General features: G+C 44.7%; 3 protein-coding genes across 3 annotated transcripts in view; 2 read left to right on the plus strand and 1 right to left on the minus strand.

Moving 5' to 3' along the window:
- The window catches only part of rbms2b (RNA binding motif, single stranded interacting protein 2b), a gene marked incomplete in the record, with an annotated part of 22,772 nt that extends 12,690 nt beyond the window's left edge, over positions 1-10,082 (plus strand). Inside the window, 10 exon segments of the mRNA XM_048242297.1 lie at positions 3,831-3,988; positions 4,444-4,523; positions 4,617-4,726; positions 5,023-5,069; positions 5,166-5,259; positions 7,277-7,327; positions 7,613-7,723; positions 8,337-8,417; positions 8,508-8,595; positions 8,813-10,082. Coding sequence (XP_048098254.1) covers positions 3,831-3,988; positions 4,444-4,523; positions 4,617-4,726; positions 5,023-5,069; positions 5,166-5,259; positions 7,277-7,327; positions 7,613-7,723; positions 8,337-8,417; positions 8,508-8,588 — 813 coding nt within the window.
- Positions 10,083-12,185: 2,103 nt separating this feature from the next.
- Positions 12,186-14,872, plus strand: LOC125293769. The gene is made up of 7 exons (XM_048241879.1): positions 12,186-12,298; positions 12,406-12,455; positions 12,543-12,579; positions 12,662-13,850; positions 13,978-14,315; positions 14,518-14,551; positions 14,639-14,872. The coding sequence occupies exons 1-7, from the start codon at positions 12,257-12,259 to the stop codon at positions 14,719-14,721; spliced, it is 1,773 nt and encodes a 590-aa protein (XP_048097836.1). The 5' UTR covers positions 12,186-12,256; the 3' UTR covers positions 14,722-14,872.
- A 2,261-nt stretch (positions 14,873-17,133) lies between these two features.
- senp1 (SUMO specific peptidase 1) lies at positions 17,134-24,410 on the minus strand. Its single transcript, XM_048242135.1, has 18 exons — positions 23,928-24,410; positions 23,273-23,328; positions 22,985-23,175; positions 22,787-22,865; positions 22,357-22,552; positions 22,102-22,246; positions 21,841-21,959; positions 21,351-21,616; positions 20,961-21,024; positions 20,820-20,858; positions 20,604-20,688; positions 20,349-20,492; positions 19,966-20,097; positions 18,864-19,067; positions 18,134-18,213; positions 17,940-18,024; positions 17,740-17,835; positions 17,134-17,623 (listed from the first exon to the last, which is right to left on the minus strand). The coding sequence occupies exons 1-18, from the start codon at positions 24,065-24,067 to the stop codon at positions 17,561-17,563; spliced, it is 2,184 nt and encodes a 727-aa protein (XP_048098092.1). The 5' UTR covers positions 24,068-24,410; the 3' UTR covers positions 17,134-17,560.
- Positions 24,411-24,465: the final 55 nt, after the last annotated feature.

Here is a 24,465-nt window from a genome sequence, read left to right on the forward strand (position 1 = left end):
ATTAAGTGTTGTTGTTGTTGTTGTGTTGTAGCGGTTGTTTGTCAACGGGGTTCTTTTGTGTTGCCTGTGAAAGAGACGCCTGTCAGCCCCATTAAACTCGTCCGTGGTGTGTGAGTGCCACCCGCTGCAGTGCGGCCGCTGCCTCCTCCTCCGGGACAGGGGGGGGGGGGGGCATGCGGGGGTTAGGGCTGAGGCTCTTTGCTCCTCACCGAGTCAAGTCAAGTTTATTTATATAGCGCATTTCATACACAGAGGTCATTCAATGTGCTTTACATAAACAAAACCAAACAATAATAACAAATAAAAGCATAGAAGAACAATATAGTCAAAGAATAGTTAAAAGGTAAAGATCATAATAAAAAGAAAAAACACAAGGTAAAATCATTTAAAAATAAAGAATAACTAGATGTACCGCAGAGCGGTACAAAATATGACCGCCACCCAGTCCAGCACATTTTTTCCACAAAAATAAATCACACTGAAAGGCCTATATGATTCTAACTGTCTCACTAAATTGCATTATCCACACTCAATTCTCACTGGTATCTGCTAGACAACAAGTACCAAAACATGATTAGTTCATAGATTTCACATGTAAAATTCATTTTAACAGTATCCTTTGCCTTCAACCCTTTTGTGTCAAGGAGAGTGGCAACCCTAAGTCTTTCCTCCTATTTACCAAATATAATTACTTCAGTTTTTTCTTTGTTCAGCTGAAGAAAATTTTGGAGGGCCCCCTCCACCAGCAGGCCCAGTCTGGCCTGGCAGCAGTGGCAGTCCCCCAGCACAAAGAGCCAGTCTGTCCTGCTCTCCCTCCACACCTCTCCCCCTCCTCGTCCTCCTCGCCCCCCCTACGCTCTCGTCTCTTGCCCGGCTGAGTCACTGTCTGAGCAGCAGCCGAGCAGCCCCACCGCCTGGGCCCACCACAGAGCCAGTGGCCCGTTAGGCACGCAGTCAAACCGCACTGGGCAACCACACCGGCCTGCCCCATCACTCACGCTAACCAAACAGGAGTTTACAGGAGCTGAAAGCTGCCGGGGCTGGGGCAGGAGGGGGGAGGGGAGGGGGGCAGGGGAGGGGAGCCGGGCATGTTGGGGGCTGGTTTGCTGTTCACTCCTGCTTCTGCCACTGCTCTGGCTGTGGCTGGTTGGCTCAGTCTGGAGTTGTGACCGCGTCGTGTCGCCTGCTTATTTTAGCGCCGTTTACCAGCAGCGTCGCCGCTCCTGACACGCGCCAAATGAGTCAGTTTTCCAGAAAAGTTTCTGTTTTCTTGTTCTCTCGCCTCCTGCCTTCTCTCCCTCTCCGCTTCTCTCCTCCTCCTCCCCCCTCCTGACTCCATCTCGAGTGGGAGCAAGTCGTTGTGAGGGGAGTGATGAGATGTGTGAAAATCATCAACTTCACGGGCAGGTCACCGCGGTGGGGGCCATGCATAATTCATGGGATGGAGATGAGTTTGTAATACATTTACAGCTTTTTAATCTCATCCGCACGCCGAAGTCATGAATATGCAAAGAAGCAGCAGGGCGAATCGCGGGGTTCGCTATCTCTCGGCTATCTCTGCTGCCTCTCGCTAATTTGTTTATGCAAGTGACACATAGAAACGGCTCAAGTGCTCACTCAGACGATAAGCAGGCGGATTGAATCGGTGTGTCTAATAACTGCAGGGCGGTAGGAGGACACGGCACCAACGCTTTCATTCCTATGGAAATCATGGCATCTTCCAGACACACTCCACTGTAAGGTGGCGCTGGTCTCATCCCAGCCTGTGAAATTGAGGTCAGGGAGAAGGGTCCAGAGTGGGGTGTAGGTGTGTGGATAAACTGTGTGTGTGTTTGGGGGGAGGGGGGCCCCTGAGTAATGAGTGGGAATGCATGAATGTACCGTTTGTATGCAATTGGTATATTATAATTCCTTGAGCCATGGGACAAAATATGATGCAAAATCAAAAAAAAAAAAAAAGCTTATGCCATGACGAATGACTAGATTTAACAGATATGTTTTGATACAACCTCACAACTTTTTTTAATTTTTATACAAATTTGCCTTTTAGACCCCCCAAAACAGGACATTCATTTTCACCTAAATATTTCCAAACATACACTTGCGTTTTACTTAAGACCAACAATTCCTCAATAAATATAAATAGCAACAAAATGTTGATCTGATGGAGCACATGTCTGAAGATGACAAAAACCTGAATCTGTAATCATTTTGATGATTTAAATATATGAGTTGCCAATACTGCTGTTGATCGCCTTTAAAACATGTTATTAATTAAGATTAGATACATGTTAATACTTAAGATTAGATACATGTTATTACTTAAGATTAGATACATGTTATTACTTAAGATTAGATACATGTTATTACTTATGAAAGATTGAACCCTCCTCTGTGGACACACTATAGGGAAAAGTAATGAAATGTCACAAATTTCAACTGATTACTAGATTTGAGGACAATACACTTTGCCTGTGGTGATCTGAAATCAGGCACTTTAACTAGCCTAGTTCAATCTCTTGAAAATTCTATGAGGAACCTTAAGACATAGATCTTTTTTGTTTTGAAAGTACTTAAATAGTTTGTATACAACAACAGGAATGTACAAGTCTGACGGATTAGTTCAAATGTCAGCAGGCATGGTTCAGAATGACAGCACAAAATGAAACTTTTTCACCAGGAAAGCCAGGATGTGATTCGCAGTAGGCTTCATGGAAGCTGGGAAGTGGTGTGTGCCGTTATCATGTTCCTTGGTTTAGGAGTTGCTCCATTCAGCCTCAGTCCTCGTCCACACACAGCCTCACACAAAGGCCCTGTCTTCTCCCTGACTCAAGGGGCTTGTGTAATAGCCGCTGCCCTCCACCCCCGGCTCCCACCACCAGTTTTTGGGAGAAAGAGGACGGGGCTCCCTTGAGAGAGGGTTCAGGCCGAGTACAGCCAGCCTATCTTCCCCCTCCATCTTCAGCACATTCCGCCCCCCACCCCCAACCCCACCACCTCTCCGTCCACACTCACACTCTCTCCCTCTCTCTTTGGCTCAGCTGATCCCCCCCGCCACCTTTCCGCCTCCTTTCCTAAAAACTCAGCTCTTATTTCAGTCCTCCCCCCTCTTCCTTGTTCTCTCCCTTCCTCTCTCCTCCCTTCCCTCCATCCCTCCCTCCCTCCTTCTCTTCCTCCCTCTCTTCTCTCTTGTCCTGTCTGACTTTCTATCACCCCTATTCAAATTGCACCGATGCCATCTCTGCACCACTGTTTTGACTGCGGCTCTCCAATAGCTCATATTTTTGTCTGAGGACACCCACTGCTGCGCGCTGGCTCCACATTCTATAGTTTGTACAGCACCATATGGAGACGGCTGTGTGTGTGTGCTTTTTTTCCAGACTGTGGAATGTTCCTCTTTTATGGCTTTCATATCTCCAGACTCGAATAACTCAAGCAGCGTTTTCAGCTCAACACCCAGAGTCTTGTCGCTGGATTTCTGCTTGCTCTTGTCAAACTGTCGATCTGGGAAAACATCTCACACTCAGGTTTATGGAAGCAGACGTTTGACTTTGAAATGTCCAGAATAAGGCCATACATCTTAGGGAAAATACACCCTATGTATCCCTGGAGGGAACAAAAGTCCTTTCAGATGTACAAAATGCCTCGACACACTACGAGTCCTATATGTCTTAATCGTATTTCCAACCCAGTTAGAAATGGTATGCCTCAGTTAGCTTCACAGTTGAAATCTGTCAACAGAGTGCGGCTGTAGTGTCAGACACAGGCTTCCTCTCATCCCCCGCCACAGCCCTCTAATGAAGACGTCCAATGTGTCTCTCCTCCCTCAGCAACAGGAGCAGGACCCCACCAACCTGTACATCTCCAACCTGCCCATGTCCATGGACGAGCAGGAGCTGGAGAGCATGCTCAAGCCCTTCAGCCAGGTCATCTCCACCCGCATCCTCCGAGACGCCAACGGCACCAGCCGCGGCGTAGGCTTTGCCAGGTCAGTTCCACCCCTGCTGCATCCCGGCCCCCTGCTGGCGGCCACCGCACATGACACCCGCACTGCACGAAGCACAGGACAGCTGGACAGTAGGGTCAAGACTGCACACCTGCCCCACTCACAGTCTGATCTTGCACGTCTCGTTGAGATCAGTGTGGCATACAGAGCTTAGTCATTACAGATAACTGATCCCCTTCAGTGGTTACTGCACTGTATTGAAATGACTTTCCAGGCCTCCTTATTTACCTTTGAGACTATGTTTTATTTCCATTCTCTTATCTTATTCATGCAAGTGTCTATTATCAGAGCCACAATGGAACATTATCAGGCATCATCAGCGAGGCTTGTTTTTTTATTGCACAGCATTCTTCATCCACACAAGCTGCCAGAAAAAAATGATCAGTATGCCATTACGGTGCCTCATTTTAATGTGCATTTTACGGTCTGCTTAATAGGATGGAGTCAACAGAGAAATGTGAGACCATCATTCAACATTTTAATGGCAAATACATAAAGACTCCTCCTGGCGTGCCAGGTACATCATGTTTTTATTCTCCCTTTTATGCTTTTATGAGATGTACCCCCCCCCCCCCATCTAACCCTGGCCCTGTGCTCACCACCCCCCCAGTGCCCACGGAGCCCCTGCTGTGTAAGTTTGCGGACGGAGGCCAGAAGAAGCGGCAGAGTCAGGGGAGGTACCAGCAGAACGGGCGGCCCTGGACGAGGGAGGGGGAGACGGTGAGTTTGGGCTCGTCTTCGCAGCATAGACAAAGTTTAACCCGACAGGTTGACCTTTAGAGTCCAATGTAACCGAGGTTTGCCCCCGAATATCATTATCAGTTCACTGTACGACTTTTGCTCATGTGAATATTTTAGCTCCTGACCACCTGATTACAGGTGTGCAAGGGGTCACATGCATAAACAAGTCATGACCTTTGTTAAAGCCCAGATGATGAAAATGTCATGGATCTAAATGAGATGAGAGGTTTTAATGTACAGAGGACTGTGTAAACGCTATTCTCTTCCTGTCACAGGGAGGAATGACGTTGACCTATGACCCCACCCCAGCCTTACAGAATGGGTATGTGAACGTAGCATTTGACTTTTCCATATGAGAGGCATTGTGACCCTGTGGTTCATTTGGAGGGTGATGACAATGAGCTTTATTGGGTTGTAGGTTCTACTCATCGCCCTACAGCATGGCCCACAACCGAATGATTGCACAGACGTCCATTTCACCGTATATGCATTCTCCCGTATCCACCTATCAGGTGAGTGCAGCTGTCTCGGTTGCTAAAGCCTCGAAAGAACCTTTCTTGTACAGGCTCAAGAGGTAGTGTGTAGTCTGTTTAATATCGCTGTAACCTGATTGTCATAATGAAATTAAACAATAACTTACCAGAGACCCTGGCCAGAGCACTGTAATTATTTAACGGGGTGAATAAACTTACAGCATTACAGTGAAGATTATTACAGTTTTTCTTGATTTCTAATATGCACTTTATCATCATCTTCACCTTCTTAGCATAGCAGAAGTCATCATTTACAAATGTGTTAACACTTGTGATAATGATTTCACATGTTTTACACACTTTTTCCAAACATTTAACATAGCAGTCACAGAAAGACTGTGAAACTCCTTTGCATTAGTCTTTAGTCAGTCTTTATCCATAAGAGATGCCACCTCTGCTCTGTGTTGCTATTGCTATCAAAGAGACCAAAGGCACATTTAGAGAAAGTACTGTATCGCCTGTTTGGTGAAGAAGGCAGTTCAGTTTCACTTATCGGTCGATATATTATTGGCCGATAAGTGAAAAAATGAAAATATTATTATCGGTCCGATAACAGAATTCTGGCCGATAAGTTGCGCCGATATTTTTTAAAGTCCTAATTTAGGCCTACGTAAGGTCCGTCTGGCTACACTGAACTACTTGAGCTTGGTTGGCTATACTTTTACTCAATATAATGTCAGCGGTGTGAATGTATTTCACCACTCTAAAAAAAATCTGTGGATATGCGTTCATTTGGGAATCTGTGCATCTCAAAATCGTCTCGTGAATGATCCGCCATTTAACCTTACCAGAGCGGAGCTCAGCCCTATCTAGAGCCGACTTGTGCTGGTGTGTTTGCACTTTACCGCGCTGATCGGGGAAACAAATAAGCAAACTCGTTAGTGGGACGAGTACATAAGTAGCCTAGGCCTAGTACTAAGTTGTGTTTTAGTATTACATTTGCATTACGTTTGGGTTTTGTATTACTACCTAGAAATATGCTAACCATTACTGCTTCAGTTCCAGACAGGTCATCATAATAAGTTATTAAAACCTTTGGGGCTAACCCCTTTCATTTCTGCTGCAGCAGGTTGTGCGCAACAGAGTAGACGGACATAAGATACAGTCTGAGGAGTTGTAGCTTTATTCAGTTGAAACTAAACATAAGTTTCCCTCACAAACTCTGATTTGGTCACTATACTGTAGCTTATTCCAGCCACTCACTCGCAATTCACTGACGTCAGGTTCACTTAAAGGAGCCACACATACTGTAGGGCTAGGCTACTGTTATGTTGTTGACTGCCGCACTATTGAGGACTATTATGAGTTCTGTCCATCATTTGGTGGTAGGTAAAATTACTGCAATAAAATTATGCTTATTAAATGCTTTCCCCAAATCACTTTTCACAATTTTTTTTCAAGAGTAATATTATCGGTTATCGTATCAGTATCGGCCACAACAAACCAATACATATCGGTTATCGTTATCGGCCCTAAAATTCCATATCGGTGCATCTCTAGTCTAGGTTCTTACTGTAGGTCTTACATGTCACTGACAGTTACATCTTGGGACGAATTAATACAATTAATGCTGTGATACGCTTGTTTGTCTTTTTAAACATATAACTATGCAAAGTATCGAGAGATGGCATAGACATAACAAAAATTTGGGCTGAACTTCCTCATATTGAAAACATTGTGGTGAGATGTATAGTTGAAAGCACGATTTTACCACAAATTCAAGTGTTTGATGGAAAAATCCGTGTTTTAAATGTTTTGTCGCTGTCAGAGCCTTTTGCAAACAAAATGTGTAATTTTGGCTAGAGTGCTTATGTTTAGGCCTGTGTGTTAATTGTTTTGAAAGCATGTTGTAAGAGTTGACATAAGCATTAAAATCTATTGAGAAAAACTGTATTTCAACGATGCCCAGATTGTTTAATTAACTTTGTCGAATCCCAAACCATTTTGTATTCGACACACAAGCTTCAGACTGCTTGTCTTTCCTTCTCTGCTGCAGGTACACAGTCCATCCTGGATGCATCCCCAGTCATACCTCATGCAGCCCACAGTAAGCACTCAGCCATCTGCTCCAGAGTCACTGGGGGTCTGTGTGTGTGTGTGTGTGTGTGTGTGTGCGTGTGCCTGTATTGTGTGTGTATTGTGCGTGTCTGTATGTGTTAGTGAGTGAGTGAGTGAGAAAGAGAGAGAGAGAGAACAAAAGGGAAGGAATGTGTACATTTTTTCGCATCATTATCTGTGCGTCTGAGTGAAAGTGAGAGGGACAAAGGCAGAGCGTACATGTCTGTAAACGTTTATCTCATCACGATCTATCTGTGTGTGTTTGTGTGTGTAGGGAACCGTCCTGACGCCCACCATGGAGCACCCCATGTCCATCCAGCCCACCTCTATGATGGGCCCCCTCGCGCAGCAGCTCAGCCACCTATCACTGGGCAACGCCGGCACGGTAAGTCCATCCTGCACTGTGGGCTGGACAAGGTACAGCTCCACAAGGCCCACTCTCAGTCCAGATTGTTTGTGTAATAGTTCTGGTGTTTTATAATATAGGACCCCCATAATGCAAGTTTGGATATGCACACTGTATCAGGGATAGCAACTGTTAAATGTCATTTTGTTACAAAATCATTTGATCCTCTGCCTGTAGCATTGCCTGGCTGTGCTTTGGGCTGAGTAGTCTGGTAGTGTTCTTCAGGAGACGGGTCAGACTCGTGGTGCTGGGATGAGAGCGGGCGCTGTGCGGAGCGTCATACGGCTCCTTCTAGTGGCCTCTGTTGCTTCCTATCAGTTCACTGGAAGCCTGGAGTGTGGGGAGGGGCGGGGTAGAAACAGCAGACACCTCCAGCCCGCTCCAGAGCTGGCAGCAGCGCAGAGTCTGGTTCTCATCAGACACACCAGGCATATGTTATGTCTCCAGTCTGAGTGGAGGTTTTCGTGGTGAGAGAACTAATGAAATCCCATGCGCACGCAGTCGCTCCAGTTTTGTAACCTGTCCCTTCTTGGACCCCCCTCCCTCTCTCTCTCTCTCTCTCCCTCTCTCGCTCTCTCTCTCTCTCCTCCAGTATATGGCTGCCAACACGGCTATGCAAGGGACCTACATCCCCCAGTACACTCAAGTGCCTCCCTCCAGCGTCGCAGTAGAGGTGAGAAAGGGCAGGGAAAAAACCATGAGGAGACTGCTTGGGAGCGTCCATGCCTATTCCTGGGGTAACGCTTGCCTCTGTCTCCCACAGGAAAACAACGTTCCACAACAGCAGGTCGCCATAGAGACCCCGACGGAACACACCACCTACTCCTACCAGCACAGCAAATGAGGAGGTGGTGAGTCGTCTCTGTTACACTGAAGGGGGAAGCCAGGGTGCAGTAATCATAATAATAAACTGAAATGCCAGGAGATGTGTGTCCAGGGCTCTTTCCATAGTTACCGGAGGAGAGGTGTTGCCTATAGAAGGGAATGGAGGTGTGCTTTATATATGTGTGTGTATGTGTGTGTGTGTGTGTACGTGAACTTATGTGATGTGACCACTGTATTTTCCAGTGTGAATCCTGTGGAGGTCCAGTGCGTGCTGGAGAGTGTTTCTCTCTGGGACAAGGACACGGTCTACCTGAAGCCAAGTGCTGAAAGACACTCAAAACACTACATGGACAAACACACACATGTTGAAGACAAAGAACGGAACAGATTTTTTTTTCTAAAAAAAGAAGACAAAAGACAAAAAAAAAACACTACCAAAAAGGAAAGACATTTTTATTCTACCACATATTTTTTGGTTCGTTCTGGGCAGCAGGCTAGCCCTGTGTGGAGGACTGCTTGCACAGAGTGCTGAAACTGCTGCATTTAAGAAGAGACTCTAAAGCTAAAGCAATGAAATGAACAAAACTGGCTAAGAAAACATCAAAGGCAACACACACATACACTCACTGTCAGACATACATGCAGAGACAGAGACTGATGCACAGCAAAAGCCTGAGCAACCCCCCCAACACACTTACACACACACACACACACACACACACACACACACACACGTACACAAACAAACAAACAAAGGCTACACACACACACAGAGAAACATTATTTTTCTGCACGTAATACAACCATTTTTTTTATTATTCTGGGAGTCCAGAGTTAAATGAGAAAATTGAGGCTACACCATGTGTCGTTTTAGAATTTTAGTATGATTTATTTGTTCTTTTCTTTTTGAAGTGTTATTTTGAATTCTTAAGCTGTCAGCTACAGTGAAAATGTTTTTTTGTACAGGTCAAGAGGTCATCCAGCAATCAACATGTCCTTTTTTGCAATGATGTGGCTTTATTTTTAACAAATTAAAAGATTTTATGTGAAACTATTAACAAACTGCTTAAAGCTGTTTTGTTCTGATGGCAGTGGGGGTTTCCCATAATGTGTAGTTCTTTTAGAATTGTGAACATCACTAATTCCTCTTGTAGAATTACATAGCAGTGGTTGAGCCTACCATAGGCAAAAAAATAATTTGGCAGGTTTCATTCCATACAAAGCCTGCTATTACAATAGATCTGGTTAGAGTCAGAAAAAGTTAATTTTAAAATGCTTTAAAATGTCAGTCGACTGAACAAAAGGAAATAGAAAGCCCAGTAGAATTTCTGTGGTAGGCTAGAAATGTATTGCCCGCATATCTTACGATGGTGCTACTGTTTGTGGGGCAAGTCTGCCCCCTGTCTTCGCCTCCATACCTTGTGTCCATGCCATTCACTGAACATCACTACCATGCAAAGTAGCTTTAAGCAGTTTTGATGGATGGCTTAGGAATAAACTGTCCAATACTTCACCTCTCAGTCTTTTGTCAATGTCTAATCTCCCCGGTCACTTCTGAGTCCAGCTGCCACAGATAAGACCATGAGTAAAAGAGGATGTCCTTCCAGTGGGCTGCTCTGGCTCTCCCCAAGGTGCTGATCCTTTCCAACATGATGGAAGTTTTCATCCATGCATTTTGTTATCTGATGTTTAAGTTCACCCTGTTCATTGCCGTACAACAGTGTTCAGTCCATTCAAATTTTTTTGTTGGATTTTCACTTACACCAATAGCCACTGTATTGCATCCGTGTTGCGTTTTAGTATAGCAATGAAACTCCCTAACAATGACAAACTTGACATAACCTAAACCTCTACTTAACTTCAGAGCTGGAGGGCTCACGAATGCTGAGGAACTCTGTCTTAACCTACAAATTAATCATCCATACTCGTACTCAGCTGGTAAAACTGTGATCTTAAATGTAGTATTATTGTTCTGTGTTAATTAAACCCAAAGCCCTCCAGATCATTCAATTAAGCGAGACAATATGGCTCTCTATCTGGATGTAAAGGTTTAAGGGAATCAGAGAAAAAATGTACAATCGTATCGATTGCTTTTCAAATTCCATAAATTAGTAGTGACCTATCAGCAACTTTAGATCATGCAAGTGAATAACCTTTGTCATGGGGTAACCTTGTGAACCTTGCAGCAGCATTCTTGATAACAGGAAAAGCAAATCTCTCCAACTTACTTACTAGCTGCGTGATGTTTAAAGCAAACTGATGGGATACACAACATGCTCTTTACATTCACTGAAATTAGCTGTCTCTGAGAATGAAGAAATATGTACCGGTATACATAATATGAAATGTGGTCAAGTGTCACAATTTCCATGTAGATAACAGGATTTTCATAAGCCTGCTAATTAGTTGACAGACAGGAAGCACTTGGACTTCTCATCATAGCCTACATCTAACTCGAAGTTCAAGGACCTATTATGGACTGTAGTTAAGACCATGTACTTTAACTTATGTCCTAAGAAATCCTAAGGCTGCCATGATATCCTCTTTTGGAGAGCAAAATTCCTCTTAATTCCTCTTCCTTCCTCTCTTAACTTGTAATCATATCTTGATATGACAATGTCATGACTTGGTTGCTGCTGTGGTTAAATCTGCTGTCCTAATGTGGTTTTGAATATGACCAGCCCACAGCTGGGTGGGTATGTCATGCATAAGAAAGTAAGCAAATAGGCAAAAACACCAGACTATCACATTGCTTTTGCAGCCATTCTCAGTCAGTATGCATCCAATAATAATTTAGTGTCTGTAGATGCGCTCCTCCTCAAATTAGGCTACCAAAACCTCCAAAGGATGTAGATAATAACCTAATCACACCTATTCGGTCCTCGTTGATGATCATTGCTTTGACAGCTCTGGGGTGTGGATGCTCTAATCTTAATTTGGCTTTATGCTGCACTCTGTGCATAGAATAATGCGCTATAGGCCTATAAATAAATGTGAATTGACTTGACTTGACTAATCTACATGCTACTGCGCAAGTGCTGTGCATCTGCGCCACCTCTTTCGAATGCAGCATCTTGGTTGGTTATTTAAATACAAACACGAAGGATAAACTTTCAGGAATTGTAGGCAAGGATAAAAGCCAAGGACAGTGCCCGGCTTCGTAAATCATTAAATTAAAAATAGCCTCTAGCGTCTGTGAAACCCTTTAGCCATATAGCAATCTGGATCATCCAGACTGACAGGCTAATTTACCAAATCATTCATTTCCTCAGTTTTTCCCACGTTGATAGCCAGTTAGACGTGTTAATAAGATCCCCAATAATGTCAACCTCACATTAATCTGGTTAAGTAGGCTATTTATTTGGTTCTCGTTCAAAGCCTATAAACTAGGTAGCCTAGGCTGAATACACAGTATACCACGTTTACATTTTATCTGTAGTTTTATAGACCAGCATTTTTAATGTAGGCCTACCTATTGATTTCATTTAGCCGACATGATTGTAAACGTCGTAGATATATCTATGGTAAACGTTGTTATGACGTAGACTTATAATCACTGTTGCGTCATACACGCGAATGCTTAATTTTTATTTGTTCCAAAGAAAGTGCTCAAAAGAAAAGTGCCAAACCTCGGCAAGAATCAGTAGTTAATGACACTGTCTTCAATTTATCCTTTCTGTTGACAATATGGATGAACAAGGTCTGCTACACATGAAGAACCAGTGCTATGTAAGTCCGGCAGGAAATAACTAGTCTAGGATACTAGGATATTTTGGGGTTTTATGAAAAAAATAAATATATATAATATATATATTTTTTGCTAACCTATAACACAGATAGGCAATTCAGTCCCAGCTGAGTCATTCCTGGATCAACTCTCTTGCATGTAAGTTGAAGAGGTGTAGGCTATTAATTGTATCACTGAAATACTGTTTACTCTGACACACAATATTAATTATTTCTCTCTTTTCAGGCATAGAGAGTGCATCAGAAATATACTACAAAAGAAGGTAAGAAACTAATAATCTGAAACTCATCTGTAAAATATCACAGCTTCTTCATATCTAACATACTTCACCTGTCTTTGTTCAGCACCTCACCATGATGGAGCTGATCCAAACCTGTGATAGGATCAGGGGCTGGGTGTTGGCCGCCACCAAAGAGGTGATTCTGCCTGCCATCGACAAATATGGGGCTGTGGTCCACTTTAAAGAGAATACCACCTGCCCCAAAGTGGAAGACCGCTTTATTGGGAGACTGCCCAGCACCCTGAAGATGGCTCAGCCTCAGGCCGCACAAGAGTGTTGTCTGGTGGAGGTGATCCCCACTGGGACAATGGACATGGAGCTTCTTCAAATTGCTGGTGAAATTGTCTCCTCTGCGGTGGGGGGAGCCCGCTCCATGATGCAGGAGGCTGCTTCTTTCAGGAAGCCCTCCCCCGTTCAGCGTGTCCTCCGCCTCGAGTATGAGGCCGCTGCCGCGGTGCAGACCAGGAGAGGTGCACTGAGGCTGGAGAGTGACATGTACGGGCGCAGCTGCAGCCCGCTGGTTGATAGGAGCGTCCTTTTTGCAAGCTTGGATGACGAGGCGGCCATCACGGCTGACAGCATATTCACCACAGTGTCCATGGCACCATCTTACGAGAGCCATTTGGAAAATGGTGAGGGTTCAGACTTGGCCCATTCTGTGCCACTAGCATGCTTTGGCAAAGTCTTTGTGGCAGTCCAGCAGGGGTCACATTACACTTTCCCCAGGGCCCTTAGCTGCCGAGTTTATCAAATGCTCCTCGACAGCCACTTGGGGAGAATATCAATTATACCTTGCTGCCGGACCAAACCCATACTAGAGAAAATAGCAACCAACCCAAACCTGCACAAGTTCTTCCTCTCCTCCGTGCTCTCCAACTTCATGGAGAGGGCAGTGAAGAGTTCTTTGGAGCTATTCCTGGGTTTCCCTGAAACACCGCGCCGGACTGGGGAACTTCATGAAGTGTATGGGTGGATCTATGGAGATGGGCAGATGTCCTCTGCCAATAGTACTGTGGAGGACTCCTCTTCATGGTCTGTGTCCAGCCTGCAGTGCCGTGAATTGGAAGCCCCGGAGGCCTTCCAGATCAGTGGAGGTGGATGGACATCATTTGCCAGTAGTGCTCTGGAGAACTCCTCTTTATGGTCTGTGTCCAGCCTGCAGTGCAATGGACCGGAGGCCCTGGAAGCCTTAACTGCTTTGGTGGTCAGGCAGGCCAGGGATGAACTCAAATGCCGCGACAGTCGTCAGAAGGGTAAACAAACCAGTGAAGAAAGTCACACCTCACAAAGCTTATTATTCCATATTTTAATGTTCGCTGAACTTGAAAACAGCCTATTGTCATAGCACAGTATGTTCATATCATTGTCTTTTGTTCACAGGCACAGCCTCTGTGTCTAAGAGGTCCAACTCTGAGTTTAACTCTGTGGTAAACAATCCCTCTGAAGCTGGGAAAGTGGAGCTGACCACAGTCCCTCAGGTCTCCTCTCATCATGCGGACTCTGGGATATCAAGTATGTGTGGCTATAACTTAGGCTCCCAGGATGCCGTGAATGACGTGAGGAAGAAGTCCTCTTCCATCCCTGTTTGTCCTGAAGAGCAGAAGGGGATCCATGTCTGTGACTCATGCTCAAATGTGGGGAACATGAAGGAAGATGAGAAGACACCCTCCTCTCCCAAAGTACGCAGAACCAAGCGCTTCAGGCTTTTCTCATCCAAGGTAATTGGCTAGTTATCACTTATTTAGAGGCAGATGAAACATATGACACGATTACTTATAAATTTAAGTATATTGAGTCAATATATATATATTTTTTTTTAATCTGAATTTTATGTCTGCATAGCCACACTTGGCTCGGTTTTCAACCTAGGCCTCCAAACAGTTTTCAAAGTGCTTACAGTTTTTCATTTGTTTTCCACAGCGCCACAATGAAGTGACTCCATCCTGTCTCTGCAGTAAGTCATTGCATGAATTTATTCTTAATCAATGACTGAAGACAACATGGATCTGAACTGATCATGTATTTTGGTCATTCTTTACAGATTCGTTGAAGACCAAATCCAAGACCCCATCTTTCTTCTCCCGCATGTCTACAGCTCTCTGCAAGGCCTTCTGCTTTAAGTAGAGATTAAGTTCACCAGGACATGGACAAAACCTCTGCGTGGAATCGTACCATCCTTTCCCTAATACAGTGTTCCCCAAAGGGTGGGCCGTGGCCTACTGGTGGGACGTCAAGGTGTTGCAGGTTGGCCGCGAGAAACCTCTGGCCTAATACATCCCAGATAAATAAATGAATTATAATTGGTAAACTTGTATGTTTTTTTTGTGTTGATGATTCTAACAAATATCAGTGGATCTCCTATGCATAGAGCAGTTTTAGTCCACCATAGCATAAAAAGACAAGCACCTTATGGTAGCCCTGTGATTGCGGCCCAGGAGGAACGGACACAGCAGTTAGGACACGGTGTAACAAAGTAAATAGCAACATAACTGAAGTTGACAGAACCCATGTGCACAGGTAATGTTAAACTAAAACAGGAACAGAAAACAGAAACGATAAAGGACATACCAAACGCACTGCCCACCACTGCAGGCCCTGGTGCTAGAGGATGAGACTCCATAGGCCTTGGTGCTGCTGCTGGAAAAGGGGCCCCTGTAGGCCTTGTGCTGCTGCTGGAAAAGGGGCCCCTGTAGGCCTTTGTGCTGCTGGCGGATGTGCCTCTGCTGGTATCTCCCACGGCCGAGGGAAGATAACCACGGCCAGATTATACACTTGCAGACAGTTTGTCCAACGACCCACATGCACTGAATTCAAGCCACAGTTCACTGAAGACAGTAAAGCTTGGTGGTGCACAATTCATGTTATGGGGATGTTTCTCATACTGTTGGACCTATTTATCGCACACCAGAGATCATAGATCAGTTTCAATACATCACAATATTTGAAGAGGTCATGCTGAAGAGAAAATGCCTTTGAAATGAGTGTTTTAACAAGACAATGACCCAAAACACACCAGTAAGCGAGCAAAGTCTTGGTTCCAGACTAACAAGGACGTTACGGAGTGGCCAGCCTGATCCCCAGACCTCTATCCTATGGAAAACTTGTGGGGTGACATCAAAAATGCTGTTTCTGAGGCAAAACCCAGAAATGCAGAGGAATTGTGGAATGTAGTTCAATCGTTCTGGCCTGGAATACCTGTTCATAGGTGCCAGTGGTTGGTCGACTCTATGCAACACAGATGTGAAGCAATTCTCAGAAATAATGGTAATGCAACTAGATATTAGTGCAGTGATTCAAAGTAAAGCAAAATCTTGAGACATTTTTCAGTTCAGAGGATTTTATACAGTAAATGTTTGAGATTGTAAAGAAAAAAAACAGCCTAACATTCCTTTTTCTTCACTTTCTGTAAAGGTAACACAAACGTGATCAATTTTGGTCATGTTTTGATTTGAAATTGAATGTGCAGTGTTCCCAATGCATTGATATTATGGAATTAACAGCTATTCTAAGGATTTTGAGCTTTATTCAGTTTTTTAAAACACACTGCTATTATTCTGCACTGTACATCTAGAGGTGGACAAAGGACACAATTCCTTCACTTAAGGCAAGGATAGGTATAGATACACCTTGTTAAATATTACTCCAATACAAGTGAAAGCTGTCATGTCAAAATTTTACTTGAGTTGAAGTACAGAAGTACTTGTTTTTAGAATGTCAAGTGATTGTGTAATTTCATTCCAACTTCACCATGATCATGGAGGATATTCTGATGAAGAATCTGCTGTCACTATCTTTACCACAGCCAAGTTCAAATTGAACTATTGAAATAAAGGAACTTCAACAATAGTCTATACTGTTATTGCATTTAAAGAATCACTTCAAATGTGCTTAAAAGTAACAAGTACTTTGTGCTTAAAAGTAACAAGTACTTTATGCTCATATTTCAAATAGTGGAGTCAAAAGTACAGTATTTACCTTTCAAATGTAATGGAGTAAAAGTCACAAATGTCCAAAAATAGTAATACTCAAGTAAAGTACAGATATTCTAAAATCATACTTATGTGCAGTAATCAAGTAAATGTACTGTTACTGTCCATCCCTGAATATATGAGGTGCTGATGTACGTAGGCAGCCAAACATGGTGGGACTTTAATTGATACAGTGCATGATTGGGACCTTATTGGGCCCTTCTTAACTCTTAAGGCGTGCAGGCCTTTTCTGACTTTGTGGCCCTTCTGAACGTCACCATAATATTCTGCTGATCCCTTTCAGCACATTACAGGGTTTTTGCACACCCTCCAAATGTGAGTTTTGTGGAAGATGCGAGACGTTACTCAGGTGTGGTGGGGCCACAGAAACATTGATTCTCATTTGGAGAGGACATTTGCAGCTTAAACCTTAAGCTTCCGGCTTGGAGCACAACTTTATTTTTTAATTAAAGAGGTTTTATTTTAACATTTCGCTTTTTTTTTATTTCAATTGTTCATTTTCAACAAGAGAAACATCCAATAATGCGAAAGAAAATACGAAAATACATGGAAAATAACGTGACAAACTGTCACAATTTACTCCTGGAATTCTGGCTGGTAAGATACAAAGTATGTTTTCCCTGTATCACATCAGGGCTATATACAGGAGAGGAGAGGTCAACAGCTTTTGGCCCTTGCCAAAAATTCTTAAAAGCTGCCATCCCATTTCTATATTAGGAGACGACGTACAAAAAGTGAGCACGAGACATGACGAGTGAATAAACGCTTGCCATCGAGGGATAAAATGTTCAAATGTCCAATCCGCGTCCCTGGTTGTGGTGTGCTGAAGCGAACACAAAGCTTCAGCTGGGTCCGTGCGGATCCGTCTGGGGGCAGGGATGGGTGCTGGTCACACGGTGTTGTGGGTCTCTGGGCAAACTGAAGCCTGCAGTTGAACAGAGTACAGGTGCTACGGATTCACCTAGTGTCAGTTTTCATAACAATTTCTTGTTCAGAATCTCCCACACCATTCTCCTCCTGAAGTAGGGCATGTGTTTCTGTGGGGCAGGGAGCAACGACAGAAGAAGCATGTTAGAGCTCTTGTCATTACACAAATGAACTAACTCGTACTGAATGGTTTAGGCTATGACTCAGCTCCTCAATGCATGCTTACCTGTGTGAAGGTGATGGGTCTGTCTTTGGTGATGTACTCGGCATATTTACATGTGAACATCCCACAGTCACTCCCATTCATTTGCTGAGGAATCTCCTGCAAAACCAAACCTTGGATCAGCCACAGACAGGAGCAACTCTGCAACATAAAACAACTCTGTTGACGAGGCATGGTGTACTCTCTCCAGGTGCAGTGCTCACATTTGGTTTTCTACTGTGCAGCGTCCAGTCTGAAGTGTCCAGCTGTCTCCCCCTCTTGTCTTCACTCTCTTGTTTCAGGTATTTCCTATGGGGGATAGCGTCATCATCAGCCTTCTGCTAAACTTGTTCAAATGACTAAATGGCTAATAACACTACATGGTGCAGCAGTTGAGGGTAAAGCGAGAATAACTTACAGCAATATTCTGCATGCTTCGTCATCATTTCCACCCATGGAATCGAAATACAAGACGCACTTTTTCCGGAAGTCTACCACCTGTGGGAGCATACCAAGCGGAAAATAAGCTTTGCAAGCAGATCAGAGCGCATGGCGTACTACACACTTCCAACTCAAAACTGACCGTAACTCACAACATCATGCTCTGCTCTACTGACATCATTTTAAACTCTACAGTTGCAAGGCTAGAAAGCCTTTCAGTATGTTCAAACCATAGTTAATGTCAATAGAAGATTGCAGTAATGATCTGATCAGCAAATGTAAGCCAGGGATGAAGGGATGAGCCATTATGAACCACTTCATAATAATAATATTAGAAGTGAGATAATGCACACAACAATAACAATAACATTCTCTCACTGTATTCCAGGAACAGGATGCATTACATAGGGCTTATATGTAATCTATAACATGTTTCTTTACATTAGCTTTAATGGAAAGATCTACCAGAATAAAGCATGCAAGCACAGAATCAAACAGCTCATCAGATGTCAATCCAATGCTGAAATCAACTCTGCTGTTGCCACCTCAGCACCAGTGTTACCCAATGCCCTGCCAGCACTGATCACTGATCACGGTTGCAGGAGTTGGACTCTGTTGTATTCCCAAAGCTCCATCTGCTGTGACGGCTGGCCAGACAGCAGAGGTTGGTGACCTGCATCTCGGCTTGGAGAGGAGACCGTACTCACCGAGAGGCACCAGTGGACCCCAAGGTGGACAGGCACCAGCAGGATGTCGTGGGAGAACAGGTCCACCTTCTTGGTCCAGCGGCGGACGGCTGAGAAGCCGGCGCTGCGTAGCTTGGGGAAGAAGAAGGTGTTGAAGGTGTACACGGAGGGCAGGTCCGGCCGCTTGCTGCGCTCCACCAGCAGGTTCATGTAGAAGTTGATCACCTGGACGTGAAGTAGAACCACATTACTGTACGGTCACAATCACTGAGGACTGAACAGTCCGATGACACCAACCATGATGTAAGGTATTCTAACAGAGCATTACATCCATACAACTTCAACATACCAAGTAGTACAAAAAAAAACTCTACATGAAAGTATTCGACAAGTAAGGGATAATGTATTGTCCGCCGGTTATTATCAAAAAATAAGTCCCGACAGGGAGAACAGAACCCCGACGCGCAGCGGAGCTTATTACACGGATACTTGCCAAAACGAGAAAAGAAACCTAACACAATGGGTCTTTAAAAATGATTTTGCTACCGTTCCGTGTCTTCCGCTGACAAAATAAATAGTTCGCCACACAGATAGAACTGGACAGTTTCAGGTGTTGCGTGGCAACGTCTTACTAGCTTACTTTCCCTTTCAATGAAATTAAGCGAACAGACGTCTTGCGGAGGGATATGAAAGACGTTAATCAACCCATTGCCATTGACAGCGGTGATTAAATACTTTGCCGGTGATTATATAGATTTAACTTAGGCCCGAACGTTGGAAGGCCCATTCATGTGAATGGAACTTTCTGCAGCACTCTGAAAAGCCGTGTAATAAAGACTGCTTATTACATCTTCAAAAGACACTGCAGAAAAATGACAAAATTGCTGATTAAGGCTGACATTTAGAGCATTGGAAACATACCAGAGAAATCTAAACTGTGTAATTCTACTCAAGACTGATTTATTTGGCAATACATAAATGCTAACAAAGTATAAGTTAAAGGGGATTGCACAGTGCAACTTCTTAGTCCTGTTAGAATTTTAGACCACATGTTAGAGGTGTGTGTGAGTTCCATTCCCATGGCTACTGGTAGTGTGAGGCAGCAGTGGCGGGAGCCTCTGACCTCATCGTTGAGCCAGTTGAGATGGCTGAGCGTCTGCAGGTCTTTACGCGTGATGGTGAGACGGAAGCCTTCACTCAGAATCTCGTCCTGATTTCCCCCTCGTAGAGCTCTGTTCACCTCCCCCTCCATCACCTACCACATACACACACACACACACACACACACACGAGTTAATGTATTATTTTTGGCAAGTACATACACAATTCCCTGATCTTCCATGACTTTGCCCCAAAAATTTAAAATTCCCCTGACTTTCCATGTCTGGAATAGACTTTCTAAAATTCCATGAGATTCCAGAAATTCCATTACACGTGGGAACCCTGCCTTTAGCTCCATGAGAGACACACACAGACAGACAGACAGACACACACACACACACACACCTGAGTAAGCTGGGGGAACTCGGGCTCCTCCACTGCTGGCGTGGGCTCTGGGGTGACTGGGGCGAGCGGCACCTCCTTCTCCAGGGGAACACGGACCTGCAGCTCCACCGAGCTCACGCCCATCAGACCCTCCTCTGTCAGACGCTGAGGTGCACAGACGAGAACACACACGTTCAATTAAAATCAGAGGGCAGGAGGTAGGGAGAGACTAGGAGACTATAGAGTGGGTTTTGGGGAAGAGAGAAAGCAGCTCACCTGTTGTAACAGCTGGGAGGCGAGAGCCTCCTGCTCTTCAATCAACCTCCGCCTCTCCCGGGCACGAGAATCATACAGACTAGTCCTGCAAGGCACAGTCAAGCTTTAGCAAAGGCACTGCAAGCACCAATCCTTCCAAACATCTCTGATTGGATAACATAGTGCAAGTCAAATTAAGACACAAAAAACAACTCCTCCCAAGAGAGGATAACTTACAGTTCTTTAATCCAAAGCTCTGCCTGGAAACAGGGTACACTGCAAAGAAGGGGGACACAGTGGTTAGGACTGAGTCAGGAGCAATGGAGCAACAGAGAGAGAGAGAGAGAAACATCTTAGGGCACCATGAGCTCTGCTCACCTGGAGTTGTCTGGCCTCTTGCCCTGCTGCTCCTTCACAAAAATCACAGAGTCTCCATCATGAGCTGCACAGGAGCAGTAGAGGGAAAGCATTAGCCCAACTGCCTGATGTTAGAGGAGCACATTAATGACCTGAGGCACCCCACAGGCATTGTAACATGTGAACAGTCTTTACCACACAAATGTAATGTACTGGAGAGACATTAAAGCCTTCCTGTGAGATTTGTGTTAGACCTTTGGTGTGGTTAGATTTCTTTCACTTTCTGTCTCACAGGTAGTTTGCACAGGCTCAGGCCTGATCACTACAACCTCCAAAGTAAGATCTGATAGCAGCTTCCCACAGCGTGAGCGCCATGAGAATCTCTGACTAGCGTTGCTGTGTGGTGCAGACCTGATGACTGCGTGTCCTGAGAGGAGGTGTCCTGCAGGGTGACGGGCGAGGGGGCAGATGGCAGGGCCGCCGGGCTCTTGATGGTGGGCTGCAGGTCTGGCTCTGGCGACCAGGCTTTGCGGTCGGCCGCTCTGGGGCTGGACGCCTGGCTGGAGGCGGGGCGTGGACTGGGAGGGGCACTGACGCTGTACGTCTCCAGGGACTCGGAGCCTGCGGACGACGAACACTGCAGCAGCCGCCGCCGACTGGACGACAGGAAGCTGGTGCTGGGGAGAGGTGGAGGAGATGACTCTCTACGCTCGTGCCACGTGCACAGCAAAACATGGCAGATTAAATTAAAAGCTTTAAGCATTTCAGGTGGAAAATATACCAAATATACCTATACCAAAAAATGCATATCAAATTTAGAATGAACTGTGCTCTTGCAGATCAAATCCACAAATCAAAACCATAGCACTGAGATCTGGGATAGAAAGTCAAGTTCACTCACAAATCCCTGTGAGAGCGAAGACCACCGTGTGAACTGCCGTTCTGAAAGAGTGACGACTGTCCACCAGACACCATAGCCAGAAGCTGTCTGTAAACCTCCTTCTCCTCCTCGCGAACTGACTATAACCACAAAGACAGCACCATACACAGGCACATCAGTACTTCACATCACTTCATTCAATTCACAAAAACATTGTGTCTGAATCTTCTAGAACAGTGTTCTTGAGTAAGATGGCGTATCTCAGATGTGGTGACCACTGACCTCTTGCGCTGTGCAGCGCGGGCGCTCTCGGACGTTTCGGCGAGGGCTGCCATAAGAGGGACTCCCCGTATGGCTGGGGAAGGTCTTTTCATACAAGCTGGTGTAGGAGGCGTTTCCTCTGCTGGACGCCGGGCTGGTGGACACGCTGCAGACGCAAAAGAAATACAAAAAGCACATTTCAAACTGCCCAGTCCGGTTACACAGAGAGCAATCGCAGACGCAGAACAGTGTCCAGAGGTGTATGTGTTTACACACCTGGGTGATCTGTGCAGCCTCAGGTTCAGGGGTCTGCCCAGGCGAGGGGAGGGGCACGGCTTGGGAATGCTGGTGGGAGGGGGTAAACAGAGGGAGTGCCCGTTGGTTTTGGGCGCTTCTCGGGTGGGTAGAGCCATGCAGGCCTGTCGCCTGCACACTTTAGAGATGGTGACAGATTTCTCTGTCCTTAAAATATCTAAATGTTCACATTAAGAAAGGAATGGCATTAGAAAGTGGTGCATGTAATAAGACAAAAACAAACTTCTGGATCATGAAAAAGTAAATCAGGAGAATAAATTCAATCAGGAGAATAAATTCAATGTGAAACTGATGACAAATCTTTTGAAAATGCATCCCTAAATTAAAACTCTGTAAGACCTGAAACCTATGTAAAATCTAAATGATTTTGTATTTATCCACATATTCTTACCTGATTTAGAGGTGACTTTCCATTCCATTGTAGTAGAAGGAGCAGCAAAGGTTTCCCCAGCAGGACATGGACTACTTTCCTAAAAAAAAAAAATAATAATAATAATATATACTGTATATACATTCACATCAGACAAACCAACCCTAGACCAAAGTTCTTCTCAACAATCAGCAACAAAAACAAGTATTTCAGTCCAACCTGGCTTTCAGGAGTTGAGGCAGGAGCTGTGGGCTGAGCAGGATGGATGCTGGGCGGCTGAAGCGGTCCTGGGGATGCTGGCAACATATTCCTCAAGGTCGGGCTCACACTGTTCCGTACCCACAAAGCCACACTGGAGCCATGGGTCTTTACCCCTTCTGCAGCACTCTTGACAGAGTCAACTAGGTTTCCTGAACAAAGATTCTAGGTTAAAAACTCTAGTCTAGGCTGGCTGACAGACTTTTCTCCAACATCTCACTTTTCACGAGTACAGCTAAAACAACTTACCCATACGGAACTTCTTAACAGCCCTGTCTTCCTCATCTGCTACTCCATCCTCCATGCTGTCCATAAAAAACACAATCACCTCACTGATAAGACCCCTAGCAGCATCAACACGTTTGACGTTCAGAGAATAACACTTAGATTCTGCAGTGCACAATTTCTTACTCATGTGTAGGAAGGCCAATGGTATGTTATGCTGACGACCTCCGCTAACATAGCTGACTGTTGGCATCAGGTATCAAAGACCACTCATAAACTGAAATGCGTGAAATGTAAACTCTGTGTAGATAAGACGGCAAATTAAAAACTGCGTGCATTAACGTTATAAGTGAACCTATCAGAATACCTCTGCTTGGCATGGTTAAAGATGGAATAAGGCATGCCGCCTTACAAAAACAACTCTAACAACTTCATGTTGCAACCCCATGTTGCAATGTTGGGTTTTAATTTGGTGTCCAGGCCAAATATAGTTTTCGCGCTTCCTTCCCTGAGTGTTGGTAAACACCCAGTTCAGCAGTAGTAGCATATAAGGACTTTTCGTATGGGATATGTTATCACATAAAGTCGCGTATAACACCTACCTTAACTGGCCAAGTGCATTACAAGAAAGCATTTTTAAATCGGAAACTAGCCAGCTAACCCACAAAAGATTACTTACCAGTCATTTGTCCTTTTTCTCCTGAGAGGACCGTCTTCAGAAACTCCAGCGGTGCCGGGTAACTGTAGATCATTGGCAGGCGCTCCGTTACGGAGACTAGCTATTCCTGTTCCAATCCATTCGTAGAATTTATTGAACATGTTGAAGTGTAGTCGAGTCGTAGCGAGAAAGAACTTAGAGGCGCTTCGAATTAGCCTGCCAAGGCAGCAGCAAACTCACGATAACGGTTTCCGTCATTCGCACGCTACTGCAAACAACCACTAGCTTTAACTGCTAAATAGCTTTGTTGGCTTTATCTTTATCGTCAGGAATAACCTCTTTAGTTAGCCAGCATGCTATGCTAGCAGCTAGTATAACTAGCTGGCTAGTTAGCTAGATAGCTAAGAAGGCCAACAGAGTGTGTGTCGCCCACGTTAGCGCCGTCGACGCGTTAATGTTTATAAAACACTCTTTTACTCATCTAAATACTGCCTCCAACCATGATACAATGACTTCTAAAGTCAATAGGCGATATTCTGAATGAGTAAATGTTACAAAT

Source organism: Alosa alosa, chromosome 4, assembly GCF_017589495.1.
Source record: "Alosa alosa isolate M-15738 ecotype Scorff River chromosome 4, AALO_Geno_1.1, whole genome shotgun sequence".
Lineage (NCBI taxonomy): Eukaryota > Metazoa > Chordata > Actinopteri > Clupeiformes > Clupeidae > Alosa > Alosa alosa.